Source organism: Trichechus manatus, unplaced genomic scaffold (genome assembly GCF_000243295.1).
Source record: "Trichechus manatus latirostris isolate Lorelei unplaced genomic scaffold, TriManLat1.0 scaffold00097, whole genome shotgun sequence".
Lineage (NCBI taxonomy): Eukaryota > Metazoa > Chordata > Mammalia > Sirenia > Trichechidae > Trichechus > Trichechus manatus.
The window spans coordinates 8,201,227-8,220,259 of NW_004444033.1; the positions used below are offsets into that span (position 1 = coordinate 8,201,227).

Below are 19,033 nucleotides of genomic sequence, written 5' to 3' on the forward strand. Positions count from 1 at the left end.
GTCTGTAGGTTCTCTTTTGACTCTTTTGGTGAAGTCTTTTGAAGAGCATAGGTGTTTGATTTTTAGAAGATCCCAGTTATCTAGCTTATCTGTTGGGGTTTGTGTTCTGTTTAAAAATTTCTAGGAATCAAATGCAAGTTTTTGTTTTTTGTTTTTGCATAATGGGCAACATTCCTTGGTAATGAAGATGTTCAGAGTAGAGAATGTTTCCTTCCAGTAATTTGTACTGCAGATTTAGAAAATAGGTTATAGATATGAAAAGTTAATGTAAGTCTGTGTTTTAGTTGGCCAGTTTCTGGGTCAGTGTCTCCCAAAGGGTCATTCTGGGGTGTCTTGTATGAAAATTACCTAGGATTTTTATTAAAAATTTCAATATTCCACCAAGTTACTGAGTCAGAATTTCTGGGATTAAAATTGTGGATTTAGTTGTGTGTTTTCTCCTCTTCCCTCAGGGTTAAAAGCATGGATTAAATTTTTTGAGTTTTTTTTTTTTTAATGTTTTATATGATAAAGTTTGAAAACTGAAGCTCCAGATTATCATAAACTTTCAAAAATGTGCCAGATAAATGTGAAGCAAATATGATTGGAGAAATTCAGTTTTTTTTACCTTGATGGTGGGTGACATTGAATTTATTGCATTCAGTGAAGGTCAAGACTTCAAATATAGAAGGCTCATCTTTTTTTTTTTTTTTGGTTGCTGTCATTATTTCACTTGTAGATGAATGAGAAGCCTGTGTTTCCTTTTGTTGTCAATGTAACACTTCATTGGGGTAAAATTATTGGGTGTTGAGAGTTGCAGTGGTATAGAGTCTGGATAGATTATAAAACACTCGTTATTTTTATCCATAATTCGTTGAACAATTCTGTATTTGCATGAACAATTCTACATTTGTATGCACAATCCTATATTAGCCTCTGTAGAGAACAACAGCAGCAATTTAAAAAAAAAACACATGCGTCTACCAGCTGTAATTTTTAGTGTTGATGATGTCATGGCTCATGTTTAGCTGGCTTGGAAAAACAATTTTATGTTCTTCTGTGAGAATATTGCAAGAGTTACTGCCTACAGTGCCTGGAAGGTTGACTATTGCTAATTAAACCTAAACAGTGACTGTGGGTTTGCTGGTAAAGTTATTTAAAGCCACCTGTGCCTCAGTAATCCAGATGCTTCCAATGAGCCGTGAAGTAATGCTGTTCCTGTTTGGATACCAGCACTGATTATCTTTGTCAGTAAGCTAAATGCCATCAAGTTTTGCAACCTGTATTTTAACCCTAAATTTATAAAGAGCTTTCTCTCTATCCCACTTCTCTTAGTCATTTTGGGTTATTATACTTAGGATCTGTCTCATTTATCCCCTCTTCAAAATCATTCGTCTCCACATTGGGAGTACTGTACTTAGATTTAAGCATATCTCTGTGTGAAGACAGCGACCACATTTAACCATACCACCTCTTTTGTATGAACTAGTGTGTTTATGCACTAATCTTTTCCAGTGACTTGGGCTCCATTGTAGATGGTTTCACAGGCAGAGTAAGATTGAAGGGCTCAATCTGCTTTCATTTGATGCTTATCCACATCATAAATCTACCACTCAACTGGCAAGCCAGCATCGGAAGGCTCCCGACTAGCCAAACATACATGTTAGGTCTGCTCTGAGATGGGGCTCCTCTGATTAGAGAACTCTGCACTCTGTCACCCTTCATATCGCTGTTGCTATATTTTAACAAGAACTACTAAGCAAACAGTAAAATCTTCTGAAATCTGAAACTTGAGTGAGGAGAGATAGCTTCTTTTCTGTTTTAATCATGGGTGATGAGCTAACACACACACTTAGTTTAAACAGTGCAGAATGCACCCAGAGTTTTCCAGTATACTGATTCCCAGTACTTCTGCTCTAGCCAGCATCTGTTATACCTAATAATGTTTCCTGAATGATCCTTTGACATGGGCAGGTCCACCCCTCCAGGAGGCAGGTGGGAGAACTGGGGCTGGTGGGAAGGCGGCTCTTTTGGAGAACAAAATACTCACACTTTCCTGTGTGTTGCTCACCCACCCAGATTTTTTTAAAACAGGTAGTTATATACAAATGAGCGTTAGGGTGCAGCCACTATGGAAAACAGTTGGGCAGTTTCTCAAAATGGGAAACACAGAGATACCATTGTTGTTGTTGTGTGCTGTCAAGTTGATTCCGACTCATTGCAACTCTATAGGACAGAGTAGAAACTGCCTGTAGGATTTCCTAGGCTGTGATCTTTGTGGGAGAGTTACCATATGACCCAGCAATTCCACTTCTAGAGTATACCTAAGAAAAATGAAAACATATGTCCATGTAAAAACTTGTACATGAATGTTCGTAGAAGCATTATTCATAATAGCCAAAAAGTGAAAACAACCCAGATGTCCCTCAGCTAATGAATGGATAAAGTAAATGTGGCATATCCGTACACTGAAATATTATTTGGCCATAAAAAGAAATGAAGTACTAATATATGTTACAACATGGGTGAATCTTGAAACATTATGCCAAGTGCTAGAAACCAGACACAAAAGACCATATCGTATAATTCCGTTTATATGAAGTCCACAATAGACGAATCTGTAGAGACAGAAAGCACATTAGTGGTTTTGAGGGACTGGGGTAAAGAGGCAATGGGGAGTGACTGCTAATGGCTGTGGTGTTTCTTCTTTTGAGTGATAAAAATGTTCTGGAGTGAGACAGTGGTGATAGTTGCACAACTCTATCAATATACTGCAACTACTGAACTGTACACTTTAAAGGGTAAATTTAATGCTATATGACTTAATATCTTCTCAATAAAACTGTTTACAAAAAAGCATTAGAGCCTTTCATGGGGATAAGTGAGAGTAAAAAAGGCAGTATTCATCCTGGAGGGAGGATGTGGAGGGAGGAGGGAGAAATGAAGGGGAAGCATTTCTCCTGCTCTTGTTTTACTGTTGGTTGGTTGTGATTTCCTTGGGTTTTTATTTTCACTAGCTTATGAGACTTCTGTCTTCTTCACCTTTCAGTGTCTCCTTGAGAGCCTTGAATCCTTGCCATTCATCACCTTCAGTCCCCGGGGCTCCATAGAGCAGGGCTCCTGGGGTTTTGCTCTACCAGAGAGGCAGCTCTGAGTATTCAGTGCCCTTTTGGGTCAGGTCACTCTTTAGTGGTGCCATGAGGGGCCAGATAATTATCTTCTTTACTTTTTTATGAATTTCTGCATCTTTGAAGTTGGCATGAAGTGGATCTTGCTCATTTTGGTTTGGGATATAATAAATAGCACCAACCTAGACCATGATAAGTAAGGTAGAGACCCCCAACTTACACAACACGGGGAATCTTGGCACTAGATATACCCGACTGGCCACTAAAACGTATTTAATAGTTTCAAGATAATTAAAACTAGGGAATCTGTTAAAGACTGGAAGCAGAAGAAAGAATCAATGCAATCTCCTTATGTAGCCTTAAAATAACATAAGTTGGAGGATAATGTCACTAAGATAGGAATGCTCCTCAAAGATGGTCAATTAAAGTTCCCTTTTGCCTTATTGATCAACCATTTAAAAATATGCATGCAGTGATTGTGGGTCCTTTGGTAATCGGCTCATCTCTTACATTTTGCTCTTCATAGAGCATGCCATTTCAGACTCCATTATTGGTACATCCAGGACTGCTACTAATGGACCCTCCTTTGACTTATGCTCATGGAAGAGCTCCAGGTGAACACATTTGACTGATGATTCAGGATGAGCTATTATTAACCTTGAAATTTGTTGCTTGCTTTGTTTCTGATATAGATTGAATTGTGTCCCCCAAAAATGTATGTCAACTTGAGTAGGCCATGATTCCCAGTATTGTGTGATGTCCACTATTTTGTCTTCCGATGTGATTTTTCCTACGTGTTGTAAATCCTGCCTCTATGATGTTAATGAGGCAGGGCTCAATCTACAAGATTAGGTTGTGTCCTGAGCCAGTCTCTTTTGAGATATAAAATGGAGAAGCGAGCAGAGACACAGGGGGACTTCATACCACCAAGAATGAAGAACCAGGAGCAGAGTGTGTCCTTTGGGCCCAGGGTCCCTGCTTGAAGCTCCTAGACCAGGGGAGGATTGATGACAGGGAGCCTCTCCCAGAGCTGACAGAGAGAGAAAGCGTTCCCCTCGAGCTGGCATCCTAAACTTAGACTTCTGACCTCCTAAACTATGAGAGAATAAATTTCTCTTTGTTAAAACCACCCACTTGTGGTATTTCCGTTAGAGTAGCACTAGCTAACTAGGGAAGTTTCCTTGTTGTCCCAGTCTCCCAAACCTCTTTTAGTTTATTGTTAGCAAGCTAACTATGGAACTATTTTTCTTTTTCTTTCTTGTTTTGTTTTTTTAAACCAAGAGACTACCCTAAGATAATAGTAGATTGTTATAAAATTACCTTGTTATTTAGGAGCTAGAATGTATTCACTTCTTGGAAATACAAAAGAGTATAATTTTTTTATTTCATAAAAATTATTTCATAGTTTTTTGACCAAAAGTCTAGGAGAGATGTTCTTACTTCTAGCAACACTCAGATGCATCATTTGCTTCCAAGCTGTCTGCTCACGTTGAAATTTCCAACAGATAAACTATAGATGCACATAGCATGCTGTTCTTACCTCAAAGCACGTGATATTTGTCCCTGTCGCAGTAACCCACCATTAGGCAGTCCCGAATCCAGATTCTCTTACAGAATGTCTTATACCTATGAGTGTCTCTAGGGACGACCAAGAGGAACTTCCCTTTTCCTCTGGGCTGACACCCTTGGAATATTCCTTATTTTCTTTATTTCTTTGTCTTATACCCCCTCTTGGAAACCCTGGTGGCATAGTCGTTAAGAGCTGTAGCTGCTCACCAGAGGGTTGGCAGTTTGAATCCACCAGGCACTCGTTGGAAACTGTGGGGCAGTTCTGCTCTGTCCTGTAGCGCCTCTGTGACACAGAATCGACTCGATGGAAACGGGTTTTTTATTTTTATTTTATATACCCACTCTTAAACTTTGCCTCTGCCTAATTCTTTAACCAGTTGCCGTCGAGTCAACTCTAACTTACAGTGACCCCATGTATGTCAGAGTAGAACTGTACTCCATAGGGTTTCAGTGACTGGTTTTTGGATGTAGATTACCAGGCCTTTCTTCCAAGGTGCTTCTGGGTAGACTTGAACATCCAGCGTTTTGGTTAGCAGCTGAGCATGTTAACCATTTGCATCACCGAGGGACTCCGACCAAACATTGAACTTACTCTCCAACCCACTCCCCTGCTCATTTCTAATTTAGAGCAGGAGCTTCTGTGGCTGTGACCACAGTGAAAGTGAAGTAGGATATAATTCTAAGTATCCCACTCTGTAACCACAGCCTTCCATTCCTTTAAATCTCTCTTACTCTAACTCCAGCTATAAATAGGCTTTGACTTTATGGAGATCCCAAATCTCAGCTTCCTCCACTTCCGGTGAGTCTCTCAAGCTCTTTCCAACCTCATTTCTTATCCTACCAAGCCTGGACTAGAACCTTCCATTCCTTTTTGCCCTTGTTCTTCTCCTACACCCAGTTGATAAATCCCGAAGTCTAGCTCAGGATCTCTCTTCTCCTTTCTTATTCCTACTCTAGAATATTCCATAATCGTACAACACTGCTGTAAATTCCGGATATTTTATTTCACCGAGGCCCTCAGCAGTAGAAAAGGATTTTTCAAGGAATTCTTCATCACATTTTTTTCTCCCCTTCCTTTCAAAGGTTGGTTCAGCTCATGACCACTCATCTGAAGCCCCCACCCCACAAGAAGTCAAGCATGTACTTACTCAGCTTTCGTGAACTCCTAGTTCTTTGCTCCGTCATGCCACCTCTAAGAGACCCATTTCGTGCCATGCCCAGGAGAGCTTTTTACATTATTATTATTATTTTAATTTGATTGTCTTGTTTTGGCTTTGGATTCCAATGAAGGGAGTATATCGAGCAAGAGTCGTGGTTTTTCCCTACAACAAGGATGACAAGGTTCAGCATTTGTGTCAACTCCCATCAACTGTAGTGGTTGCTTAGGATTCTGATTTCTATGAACTCCATGCTTTTTCTGCATCATGAGGAAACTGAGACATGGTGTTGGCCTCAGGTGTTATCTGTGGTAACAATAAAAGCAGCAGTGAGGGAGAGCTATTGGAACATTTTTAAAAAGGTGAAACGGAAAAACGATGGGTTTCTACAGTTTGTGTTCCTAGAATTAAGAGAGGCAAAGTCTCCAAAGTCTCTATTGTTTTCCTACTTTTGTGTTCCTGGACCTTAAGGGGAGCCCTGGTGGCGCAGTGATTAAGAGCTATGGCTGCTAACCAAAAGGTCGGCAGTTTGAATCCAGCAGCTGCTCCTTGGAAACCCTATGGGGCAGTTCTACTCTGTCCTGTGGGAGCCCTTACCAGTAGTTTGGGACTGGGGAGCCTTCATACCAACTAATGGCTAGTCAGGAGAAGTGGGTGAAGGTAGAGTTCTAGTTCTGGCTACCAGGAGTGTATTAAAGAGGAAAGTTTTATTTCTAGCCTTAAATGAGCCACTAAATGTATTTCTCCTGGAAATATTGTCAACCTAGTGGTTAGATACTATAGAATGTTGTTTCTCTTAAGCTTCACTTCCATTTTTGGTCAGAGATGCTTTTGTGTGTTGGTTTGGATAACCAACTGTTGAGTTTAATGTTGATGCCCTGGAAAAATGCATTTAAGGTGTCAAACCACCACAAAATCAGGGTTTAGTGCACCCCTTTTGAAAATTTTCCCCTATCACCATCATCTGAATGATATTATTTAACTTGTGAGTTTCTTAGGAACGTAAAATTCTATTGGGCACATTGTAGTTGAAAAAAAGTACGTTCTTGGAGAAGGCAGACTGAAGTCTGAATACTGAACCTACTATGTAGTGGTAGGTGATCCTGAGCAAGACACTATGGCCTCCCTCACTCCACCCATTACCTCCATTTCTTCACCTCTATTTTAGATGATAATATTATATAATATTGTTAGGGTTAAGTGAGCTATTGTATGTCAAAAAACCAGCCAGTACCAGTTTCCTAGTAGATGTTCAATAACTATGTATTTCCTTTCCCCCCTTTTACCCTTTTCCTACACCTTGGGGAATACTTGGCCCCAGTCTTGATTACCTACAGTACAACAATAGAGCAGCCCAGGAATAAAAGATAATTGAGAAATGAAATATAGCAGGGAATTTACTTCTCTAATGGTGAGACTAGGAGCCCTGGTGGTGCAGTGGTTAAGTGCTCGTCTGCTAACTGAAGGGTCAGCAGTTTAAACCTACCAGCTGCTCCGTGGGAGAAAGATATGGCAGTCTGCTCCCATAAAGATTACAGCCTTGGAAACCCTATGGGGCAGTTCTGCTCTGTCCTGTTGGGTCGCTATGAGTCGGAATCAACTCGACGGCCCACAGCAACAACATGGTGAGAATAACTTGTTATTTCAATTTGGAAGATTGTCTTCTACAAAATAATATCTTAGTATGGTTTTTCAACACTTTATTGGAACTTAGATTCATCACTGAGCACATTCGTGCAAAAACACAGTTGCTGTTTGTTCCTAACTGGTTTGTGCCTAGAATTCACTTGATCTAAAAGTAGCTGCTAAAAGACATTATCATTCTTTTTGTTTATTCATTTGTTTATTATTTTATTCATTCAGCAGTTACTTACTGAGTGCTTATTATGTGCCAGAAACTATTCTGGGCACCAGGGATATATCACTGAACAAAATAGTATTATTATTACTCATATACTAGTTCAGAGTTAAGTCCAGAAGATGATCCTTTCCTTGAAGGGTCTTTTTGCCTGGATTTCCTTCCCAGGTCCAACAGCAGATCACCACTGAGCAGTGCAGTGCAGCCACAGATCCTTATTTGCTTGACTTTACTACTGTAGTAAGCCATTCGAGGTAAGGTTATTAATGTAGCACCAAACCCCAACCTTACAGACCCCTGTTACAAGTTTGATGGTGTGGTAGCAGCAGCAATAGCATTAAGTCATGATGATAATTTGTGCTTAAAGACTAGGCACTTGCTAAGAACATACTCTAGAAGGATACCTTGGAAGGTGACAGCTGTGGGTTCCTGGAACTCTGAGACCGTTCAGCTGCCTCTTAGAGCCAATTAAAGGCCCTATTTATTGATAGGATCAGGAGTTCTGTATTTATTGTATTGGATGCATTTTCATAATCCTTAGGAAAGATTTATGAAGCAAACTATTTGCTGTAAAAAAAACTCACCTTCACTGTGGTTCTTTTCTGTGTGAGGCCAGTTATAAATCCAGGACACATTTAAAATGCCAGGCAGGACATGCTGCTTTCTGTAGCTCACCATCAAACTCTGTACTATTTTCATTGGAGCACTTGGCACAAAGAGTTGATATTGTTAACATCTGCACATTGAACATTGATGATTATTAATTGGAAAATTAAGAGTAGAGAAAGATTCTGTCATGCTGTAAATGTTCTAAGCAGTGTTCTAAACCTTTCATGAGAATAATGTAGCCCCTAAATAAGATGTAGTTTATTCATTTGTTGCAAAGTTGATCTCCTCAGTGATAATGACTAGTACTGTGTATGCCATTTTCTGAATTTTGACCTTCTGTTTTCTAGTTCATGATCCAGTGATTGTGTGTGTACACACACACAATCTGTGTGTCTGTGTGTGAAGTTAGATAACTAAATGCTTGGTAATTCTCAAATGAAACATAACAACCAGTTATCTGAGATGTACTAGGTGTCATATGGAGTCCCTGGGTAGTGCACATGGTTAGCATGCTCAGCTGCTAACCGAAAGGTTGGAGATTCGAGTCCACCCAGAGGTGTCTCGGAAGAAGGGCCTGGTGATCTACTTCCAAAAAAATCAGCCATTGAAAATCCTATGGAGCACAGTTCTACTCTGACACATGTGGGGTCAGCATGAGTAGTAGTCAACTTGATGGCAGCTGGTTAGGTGTTGAACACTGTACTGAATGTCCTCATGTACATTATGTTATTTAAATGTAACCATAAGTCTGTGAGTTTATTGCAATCCTTATCTCATAAATGGGAGAGCTGAGGCTCATAGAATTTCAATAATTCTATCACACTTACACTAATAATACACAGTAGACCTAGAGTCTGACACGAGGGCTTTTTGGTATTTTTCCCTTGTACCATGGTCTTCTTCAATGAGAACATTTGTTTTCTTTTCTTTCTGAGGCTTTTGTTTATCTATTTCTGTTTTATTAAGATGACTGTGTTTATAGTAAACTACAGATTCTAGTTGGCCAGAATCAAGGAATAGATAAATAAATGTAGATGCTAATTACCTAAGAGTAAATGAACTATCGAGGAAGATAGGAGCCTGGGAGCACTGAGACGCCCTCATCCCTGCCGTTGATGGGGGCTTGGTGCCTGCTGCTGCCAGTTGTCAGAGCAAGCCTGTCAAACCTCCGTCCTCTATGTTCAAAGCAGGAAATATGACTGGGCCATGTCTTCGCCTGCTTTTTGCACGATCTGTATTCTGCTTGTAATACCATTGTCAGTTACCTTTTCATTCCAGCCATCCATCATCGCTCACCATTTTCTCTGGTGTCTCTCACCTGGCCTCGACAGCCGGGATTAGGCTGTAAGCATAATGAAGGGGCGGGAGAAGCTCGGCCCTTCCTGAGCCCTGCTAGGGACTGAACAACGTGTTCCTTAAGAATGTCCGTGACAGTAGCTCCCAGGTTACGTGATTACTGCAAGGCACGTGCGGTGAGGTGCTGTTTGTCTCTCACCCAGAATCCTGAAACGCCAGAAGTGTTCTCAGGGGTAGGGCCTCACAGACCATGCAGTCCTTGGCCATGGCGTTTGCTTTTGCTTTTGACAGCTTTATTTTCAAGAATATTTTCACTGGGTTGGTGCCGTTTACTAGAAATTTAGTAAGCTAGACTTGGATTTCTAGTCATAAAGGGGCAGTCATGTCAAATCCAGTGTAGATGGTTCTTGGAAATGGAGCTGGAAGAGGAGATGAGGCTCCTGTAGGCGGAGTTTTGGTTGGAGCTGGGGTGGAGAGGGCAGCCTCTCTTTTTTTATGTTTCTTCACAAATTTGACTTTTTATTTCATTTAACCCCACTATGGGAGCCAGTAATTACCTTGCTGTGACTAGCAGGGGCTTAGAGCAAATGATGCCAATGCTTAGTTTCTAGCCTGAAGCACTGTCGCCAGCCCTGTTTTCCTGTAGCTCCTGTGCTTTCTTTTTGGTTTGTGTCTTATCTTTTGTTCCCTTTGTTCCCTGTATTATTGATATCAACAGATGTTTATTAAGCATACTCAATACCTGCACGGCTTTGGGGTCACAGAGAATTGCTTACATTTGTTAGGTTCTTTGACAATTTACAAAGGACTTTCACATATACTTTCTCATCTAATTCTAATAACATTCTGCTAAGTTAGGTCTTTATTTGTTCCTTCCTTCCTTCAGCAAATCCATGCTTTTATAACCACTTTCCAGAAACTTGCATTCCAGGTGGAAAAGGTCAGAAAACAAATGACAACAATAGAAGTGACCTATGTAAAGGTTCATAGGGGTCATTGTATAGTCTCTGTAAATGGCATTGTGGACATTGAACAAGGTACCTGGGACAGTTTAGGGCAAGATCTGGGGCGTGCAGGAATGGTAGGAGGGGAGAGAGCCCTCCAGGTGGGAGCCCAGCGTGGGCAAAGGCATAAGGTAGAGGATGCATACAGTGCAGTGCGCGTGCATGAAGGTACCAGTTTGACTGGAGCTACATAATCACGTCTGTAATTAATTCTTGAGTATCTAAAATCACAGAACTTCAGAATAGAAGCCAGTGGAGATTATTTCGTCCAACTCACGTATATCCTTAAAAAATATGCTTATGTTGAGCTTAGTGTATTTTTGTGTAGATTTAGTCCTCTCAGGGAATTGTTTATGTTGCTACTGGAGTGCAGAATATAACCTGATTTCTTCTACACACACACACACACACACACACACGCGTGCACACACACGTTTGCTTAGGTGATTCAATTCTGACTACATTTCATGCTCATAGAGGAAGCGTTAATAAAGAAGATGTATTTATTGTTTTGTTTTCCCCCCCGGTTTGTAACCATACCATCTGACCTGTTGAGACGGACTTTTATTAAAGGAAAGATGTTTGTGTTAGCCTTGCTGTTCTCCTTGTAAATCAGCAAAACCACTGACTTAGCAGAATGCTTATATCTCTGATGGAAATAGAGTAATAAAAAAAATTCTTTTTCTCAAATGAGGGAAAAAAAGCTCATGATTTTGAATCAAGAGCTATACATGCCCTTATATTTGCTTTTATTCTTAAGGAAAAACCATGCTCTGATGAGTGGGTACAACAAACTGCTCCAAATGGCATTTGTTGAGACTCGAACCCTCTGGGAGGTCTTGATGATCCAGGGTGTGGATTTCTGAAGCTTCACATGTTTTCATCGGTCAGTTTCCACGCACCCTCAGGGACCATTAAGATAGATAATAAATCCAGAGGTGAAATTTAGTTGTGTTTGGTGTTATGCAAAGAATTACTATCAGAAGGAAAATGTTTAATTTAGGAAAAAAAAGATGAGATGTTACGCGTGTAAACTGTTTAGGTTTGAGGAAGCCCACTTTCCCACCTAAGTTCTGAAACTGTTGAAAGATAAATGAGGTCAGTGGAAGGTGAGATACCACTTCTATACTGATATCAGGTAGATCGATGAGTATAACCTAGTTTGAGACACAAATGAGCTTGCTAACTGAACGACAAAATTAGACAAATTTACTTACCCACTTACGCAAAGCGCTGAGCCACTTCAGGCCTTCTCTGAAAAGGACAGGACTTTTTAGTGTTCAGATTATACCATCGAGGAGTCACTGGCAGATGCAAACGGTTAACTGTGCAGATGATTAACGTGCTTGACTGTTAACAGAAAGGTTGGAAATTTGAGTCACCCAGAGATGCCTCAGGAGAAAGGCCCAGCAGTCTACTTCCAAAAGATCAGCCATCGAAAACCCTGTAGAATGCAGTTTTACTCTGACACACATGGAATTGCTGTGAGTTAGAATCAGCTCAGTGGTAATTGGCTTTGTTTTCTTACACCAGCGAACACTTACCCTCTATAGGCATTCTGGTTTCTAAATTGGAAAGAGGGAGTTGCTGAGCGAAGCATGTCCAGCTTATTCTTCTCAGTTTTATCAATCAAAGAAGTTACTTTACTTTCCCTAGAGTGAGTAGAAAGGGGGAGAAAGGTTTGGTTATTTATTTCCGTTTATTCTAATAGAACGAAACGTGAAGAGTAGGGGAAACGCAGTTCTCCCAGCACTCGAAGATACGCACTTTTTTTCACGTTCTAAACTCTGAAATTAGGGTGTATCTTAAGTCAGTGGCATCTTAATGGCTGTCACCTGGAAGACAGTCATGATGAGTTGTTATTGCTTTAGTACGTGTGAGCGTGGTTGCTATTCTTTGTGCCACCACTCTTAAATGTTTCAGTTAATTAATCACTTTAGGACTGTTTGAAGAAGTATGAGTCCTGATACTATCAGAAGTACTGATGCTATCAGAATACTCATAATAGTAGGAGTATGAGTCCTGATAGTATCAAGAAAACACCAACTTTAAATCTTGCAGAGTGGGTATCAGCATCTTGCAATAAAATCTTGGATGCACTATGGAACATGCTTGAGAAACCCATGCTCATGGTGACAATCGATGACACTCTAGAAAACAAAGACGTTGGTAACTCTTAGCCAAAGAGTTGTTCAGAAGAGTTGGGCTCTGAATATTATGTAATTTTAAGAGTACCTTAACCAATTTATTTTCCTTGTATTTCTTTACTGTGTATGAGAAATTTATGGTAAAGAATTTTTTTTTTAAACTCAAGGGAGCTTTTCAATAAGAAAAAAACAAGGTTCTAAATAATAAGAAAGTGTGAAGATTTAGGTTGGATGAAATTTGGCCAGTTAGGTTTATATGGGTCTCTACTCCAACCTTCACAACCTTGGACAACTTTGAATGGCATGTCTTCCTTCCCCTGAAAGTTTCATGTACATTACACTGATGACTAGAGACCAAACTTTTGACCTTAACTGAGTTATATCCTTGTGCTGTTGCTTTAAATATGCCATTTATCCATATTGTACTGCCATGATTGCACTCCATAGTGAAGATGCTAATTCATTGTTTATTCAAGTGAGGAAGACTGGATCAAATCATTCAAAATAATTTTGTAGATATGGAAGGCAATTGTTTTCAAAGATGCTCCTACTTATTGACGGTAGAGCATTCATCTGGCTAGGCTTGGTTTGTTTCTTTGTAAAAGTTCCAGTGAGTTAAATCTCTCTTTTTTCTGAAAGGGGGACCTGATGACAACTTAATTGAAGGCGGAGGAACAAAATTTGTCTGCAAGCCTGGAGCCAGAAACATTACTGTCATATTCCATCCATTACTAAGGTAAGTCAGATCCCATGATGTACTTACTGAAGATCAATGTTTTCATTATTTATGTTGAGGTACTGACTGCCAGTAGTTCAGTCAACACTGAAACTAGTCATAAGAAAATGTGCTTCATATTCTAGGGCTTCACTATCAAAGGTAGATGATCAGTAGAATAGATAATGTCAACCCCACTAAGTAGTTACTTGGTCTCAGAAGTAAAAGTTCCTAAATACTTTTATTTGGCATTCTTTTTCTTTTTGTCTTTCATTCTTTCTCTTTCTTGCTTTCTCACTCTCTCTGTCACTGTCTTCTTCCCTCCCTCTCTCTCTCCTTTCCTCCCTCTATCCATCCTCAGTCTCCTTTCCCCTCTTCCCCCACTTCCCTCTCATCCCCTCCCCTCCTCTTCCCTTTCTATCTGTCTTGAAATTGGCACACAGTAGCCCATGGGAGAAGTCCAGCTAGTCACTTTTTATAAATAAAGTTTTATTGAAACACAGTTATGTTCACCCATTTACATATCATCCATGGCTGCTTTCACGCTACAACAGCGGAGTCTAATAGTTGCAATAGAACCCATATGGCTCACGTAGCCAAAAATATTTGCTGCTGGCCCTTTACAGGAAAAAACTGCTGACTCCCAATCTACTTTATTTATACTAATGACTCACATAATCCTTTGAGAATTGGCAGGTCTCTGAACAAATATGACTTGCGAAAACTGAAAGACGATATATCGTCAAATGTATGGTATAATAGATAAAAAGATAACTTGGTGGTTAGAATGAAATCTATTAGAATGCTCAGTTTGTTGTGATGCTATGATTGTAGGGAACTAAGAATACATGATTTTTTATTTTAAAAAAAATTCTAAGCCCTATATACCTTCAGAAAGGTACTTATTGGACACATATAATATTAACTGTGTGTTTTCTCGGAAATGAGTATATATTATTGTATATATTGTGTATTATATACACATTATATATAGTATATATTATCAGTATATATTATTGTTGTGTTTTCATGTAATAGGCCAGAAACTCCTGGGTGGAATAAAAGTTATGTGCATCAAAACATCACATTAACTTTCTCAGGTAACTCCTTTAATACCTGAGGCATTTGGAGTAACAGTTAAACAAATGCTACTAAATTTTCCAGAGATGATGCGGTACATACTTCTAGAAAACGTAAACAGTTTATTACTAGAATTATCCTCCCTTCTTATTAAGTAACACGTATTAAATTGGTATCATTAGAGCTAGTTAAATTCAAAGGTCTTATTTAGGTAACCAGTTATTTGAATTGTACTGCTTATTTTCCCTAATTGGCTTTAAATGCAAAACTCAAATATATAAAATAAAAAATAGAAACATGACTTTTACGTAGTAAAAAATTATAGAGATTTTTAAAGAAACCTTAACCTCAAAAAAAATCTGTTTTAGCAAATATTTGCAGCATATAAATTCATTTAAGAATCAGAGAATTAAGATAATTAAGACTATTTTTCTATAGGTTTAGATAATACACATACACGTGTGTGATATATATATGCACGTACATAAAACAGGTAAATTACAGCGTAATAGAATTTCTGGATTGCACGCATGCACGCACGCTGACTTTGGCAATTAGTTTAGTACTCACCCTCTTCTCCAATTACAACTGATTTCTACTTAGTTAGTGTTGCTGATTGTTAGGGAGATGGGAAAATACCTTAATCATTATAGGCATCTTCTAACCTAGATTTAACACCGTAATTCGCTGCTAAGTTACGCTGTATGGTTTGGATAAATGGAATCCTCATGCTCACCTTTGTTACCAGGTATAGATGAAATCCTTTGGAAGCTTTTTAGCAGTGTTGTCAATAATCACTTTGAGAGAATTTTTCACATAGAAGGTGTTTTTCTTTTCTTTTTAAGGCCAAGTTAGGAGAATGAAAATTGTGTGTCCGTGCGTGTGTCTTCTGTATCAGTACTTATTTCACTGATACAAATGTGTTTCTACTTGTATCACTTAAATACACTTCTTAAAGAAGATTGGCATAGTTTATTACTCCGGGACGAATTACCCAGTAAGTAAGGTATGCTCAGGTTTAATTGTGCTTACTTACTAATATGTAGTGCACAGATTAGTGAGTAACCACAATTAAGCCCACGTGTACCTTGCTTACTATAAGCCAGTGCATACGTGCTCACTGGTTAATCTTCCCCTGATTACAATTCTTGATAGTTATTTTTTAATTCACTAATGCTGTTTTGCTAGAGAGTTGTTTTAAGGCTTGATAGAATACTCACTGTTTATACTCACTTGTTTGGTCTGTACTTTCACTCAGAATTTTAATTTATCATTGATTAGAACTGGAGAAATTTTCGTTACACGCTATAAATACGTGTTTATCATTCATTCTTTGGGTAATTCTTGGTGGAAGTCACAGGAATATTATGTGGTCTGCAAGGTAAGTTAATTCCTTGATAAGCAGACGACCATTACAGACTTTATCCCTTGTGGGAGTTTGTAAATTGGTACAGCCACTCTTGAAACCAATTTGACATGACTGAGCATTTACATACCCTCTGACCCAGTAATTCTTCTCCTAATGCTATTCTGGAATGTGCTTCCTCTTGTATCAAATGACTCATGTTATTTTCCCACCCTAACTTGCCCAACTCTTTTTCTAATTTATTAAAATAATTATTCTTTACCAATAAGTTGCATCATATTCACAAATTAAGTTCAGAAGGAATCAAGAAACTGCTTTTACCACAACTGAACAGCTATTTAAACATTATGTCATCATTTTCTCACACCATCTCTTAGTGAATTTGAATGTTTATCATTGGCAGGGAGAAACTTCTTTAAGTGTGTAGGTCCTTAATTTTCCTTTGCTGCTCTTCCTCTGTATCCAGCATTCCTGGTACTCTGTCTTCCTGAAGCTTTGCATACAGCTTTGCAACACTTCATTTATTAAAAACCTTCTTTTCATCATTTCCATTCAGTTGGTAGTGCATTGTTTGCAGCCTGGAGGGTTTTCTGTAATGAAAACTCTGAACTGCCCTTCTAAGAATGCCACACAGCAGATTCCTTTTATCTGTTTTATATTTTCCCAGCAATCCTTTATACCGTCCTTCCCTAATATTATTGTACAAGGTCCTCAGATCTGGCAGCCTCGCAAGCTTATTTTGCAGTGTTCTCATCACTGCTGCACTCTCCTCACCATGAGGTCGCATAGTCACAGTGGCCTGACCTCTGTTTGTTCACTGTTACCTCTGCTGCCCCTTGACTTGTTTTGTATTTAATGCTTTCCTAGCTGTTTTCTCTTTCTGGTCAAGCTTGTCTCTTAGACAGAGCCATCTCTAGAAAATGGAGTATAGTATCACCCTTCTTGCTGTATTCTTAACCTACCAACACATTGTGTGCAATTAAACCTTTAATGGAAGCTTTTGATGATAAGACATCGTTCAATCAATTTTTCTGCCAGTGAGTCTAAATGAACAAAAACATATTCCAACAAACAGATTTCTAGCCACACCTAAGTATATTCTGAAATTGTTGTTTCCGTTAGGTGCCGTCAAATCGGTTCTGACTCATAGCGACCCTGTGTACGAAACAACGAGAAACTGCCCGGTCCTGCGCCATCCTCACAGTCATTGCTATGTTTGAGCCCATTGTTGCAGCCACTGTTTCAGTCTGTCTCATTAAGGGTCCTCCTCTTTTTTGCTGACCCTTTACTTTACCAAGTATGATGTCTTTCTCCAGGGACTGGTTCTTCCTGATTACGTGTCCAAAATATGTGAGAGGAAATCTTGCCATCCTTGCTTCTAAGGAGCATTCTGGCTATACTTCTTCCAAGATAGTTTTGTTCGTTCTTCTGGCAATCCGTGGTATATTCAGTATTCTTCACCAACACCATAATTCAAAGGCATCAATTCTTTGGTCTTCCCCATTCATTGTCCAGCTTTTGCATGCATATGAGGTGTTTGAAAATACCGTGCCTTGCGTCGAGCACACTTTAGTCCTCAAAGTAACATTTTTGCTTTTTAATGCTTTAAGGAGGTCTTTTACAGCAGATTCTCCCAATGCAACATGTCATTTGATTTCTTGACTACTGTTTCCACAGGTGTTGACTGTGGATCCAAGTAAAATGAAACCCTTGACAATTTCGGTATTTTATCTGTTTATCATGAAGTTGCTTATTGGTCCAGTTGTGAGGGTCTTTGTTTTCTTTATATTATAATCCATACTGAAGACTGTAGTCTTTGATCTTCTGATTTGATATTCTGAAATAATTTCCCCAAAATATAGACCCTGAAAGTGATATGGCTCATGCCTGTTTTCCCCTTTGATATGTTCGCTGTTTTCAGCTCTCTTTGGAAACCTTCGAGAGAAATAGACGGATTCATTCTGATAAATGGGATAGATTTAATGGGCCTTGAATCTGGGGAACCCAAGGAAGATATGTCAGTGTTGAAATTTGAATGACATAGTTCCCTTCTTGTGTTTAGGTTCCTTCGTTTCGAAAATTATTGCTTGTGAATAATTATATCATGCCAGTTATTAACTGTAGTGTAAATATAAACATTTACTGATGAAGTATATTTTACTGAGGTGTCAACCACAGTCTGACACAGCGACACTTTTTTTTTTCCAATTACTATATAGTGTTGTCGTTCAGGAAGTTTGAAGCTACTTTGTGGCTCTGTTTGTGAGGATCCTGTGGGAGAGTGAGATGTCATTTTTCCCTTTGTTTTTCCATTCATTTCTCTCTATTCCTTACTCTTTGAAAGCCTAAAAATAGATAATACATTGTGCCTTAGAAGTTTCAGGACATTTTTCTATGTAACTCTTATTGGAAGTCATAAGAATGTTATGTGGTCTGCAAGGTAAGTGAATTCCTGCATAAGCAGGTGACCAGTATAGACTTTATACATTGTGGTATATGTAGCAAAACATGGGTGAGACCGCCCCCCCAAAAAAAAAATTCTTTTAAAAATTTAAGTGCTTGTAACATCTAGCTAAAATCTTCAGGAAACACTCTAATACTCTTTTGCTCTCTGGACCAATAATGCAGAGTTACAAATTTGACTCTATCGCACCTACCACCTCACAACCATATACTCCTAGTGAGTTACAAAGGTGGATACATCGAACAAAGGTAGTGGGATTTGGGTGGTGTATATGGTTAGTGCGTTTGGCTGCTAGTGAAAGGTTGTTGCTTTGAGTCCACCCAGAGGTGCCTCTGAAGAAATGCCTGGCTATATACTTTGAAAAAACCCAGCCACGAAAACTCTATGGAGCACGATTCTACTCTGACACACATGGGGTCTCCATGAGTCAGAATTGGCTCAACGGCAGTTGGTTTTTGCTGTTACGTTAGAAACAAAAATCCCAGTTCTTCAGTGCTAGGACATGAATCAGGAACGAGCACACACTAAGACCAACGAAAACAATTTAGCTCACAACTGTGGAGAATATACGTTAAAATTTGTGATTAGATCAGCCAACTTGACCTCATAGACATATATAGAACACTCCATCCAACCACTGCAAAGTACACATTCTTTTCCA

The 19,033-nt window shown here is 39.1% G+C and overlaps 1 protein-coding gene across 4 annotated transcripts in view; it reads left to right on the plus strand.

Moving 5' to 3' along the window:
• EXOC4 (exocyst complex component 4) overlaps window positions 1-19,033 on the plus strand; it is an 830,578-nt gene that overhangs the window by 358,617 nt on the left and 452,928 nt on the right. For all 4 annotated transcript variants that reach the window (XM_004382687.2, XM_023737127.1, XM_023737128.1 and 1 more), the window contains exon 10: window positions 13,387-13,483. In XM_004382687.2, coding sequence (XP_004382744.1) covers window positions 13,387-13,483 — 97 coding nt within the window. The remainder of the gene's footprint in view (window positions 1-13,386; window positions 13,484-19,033) is intronic.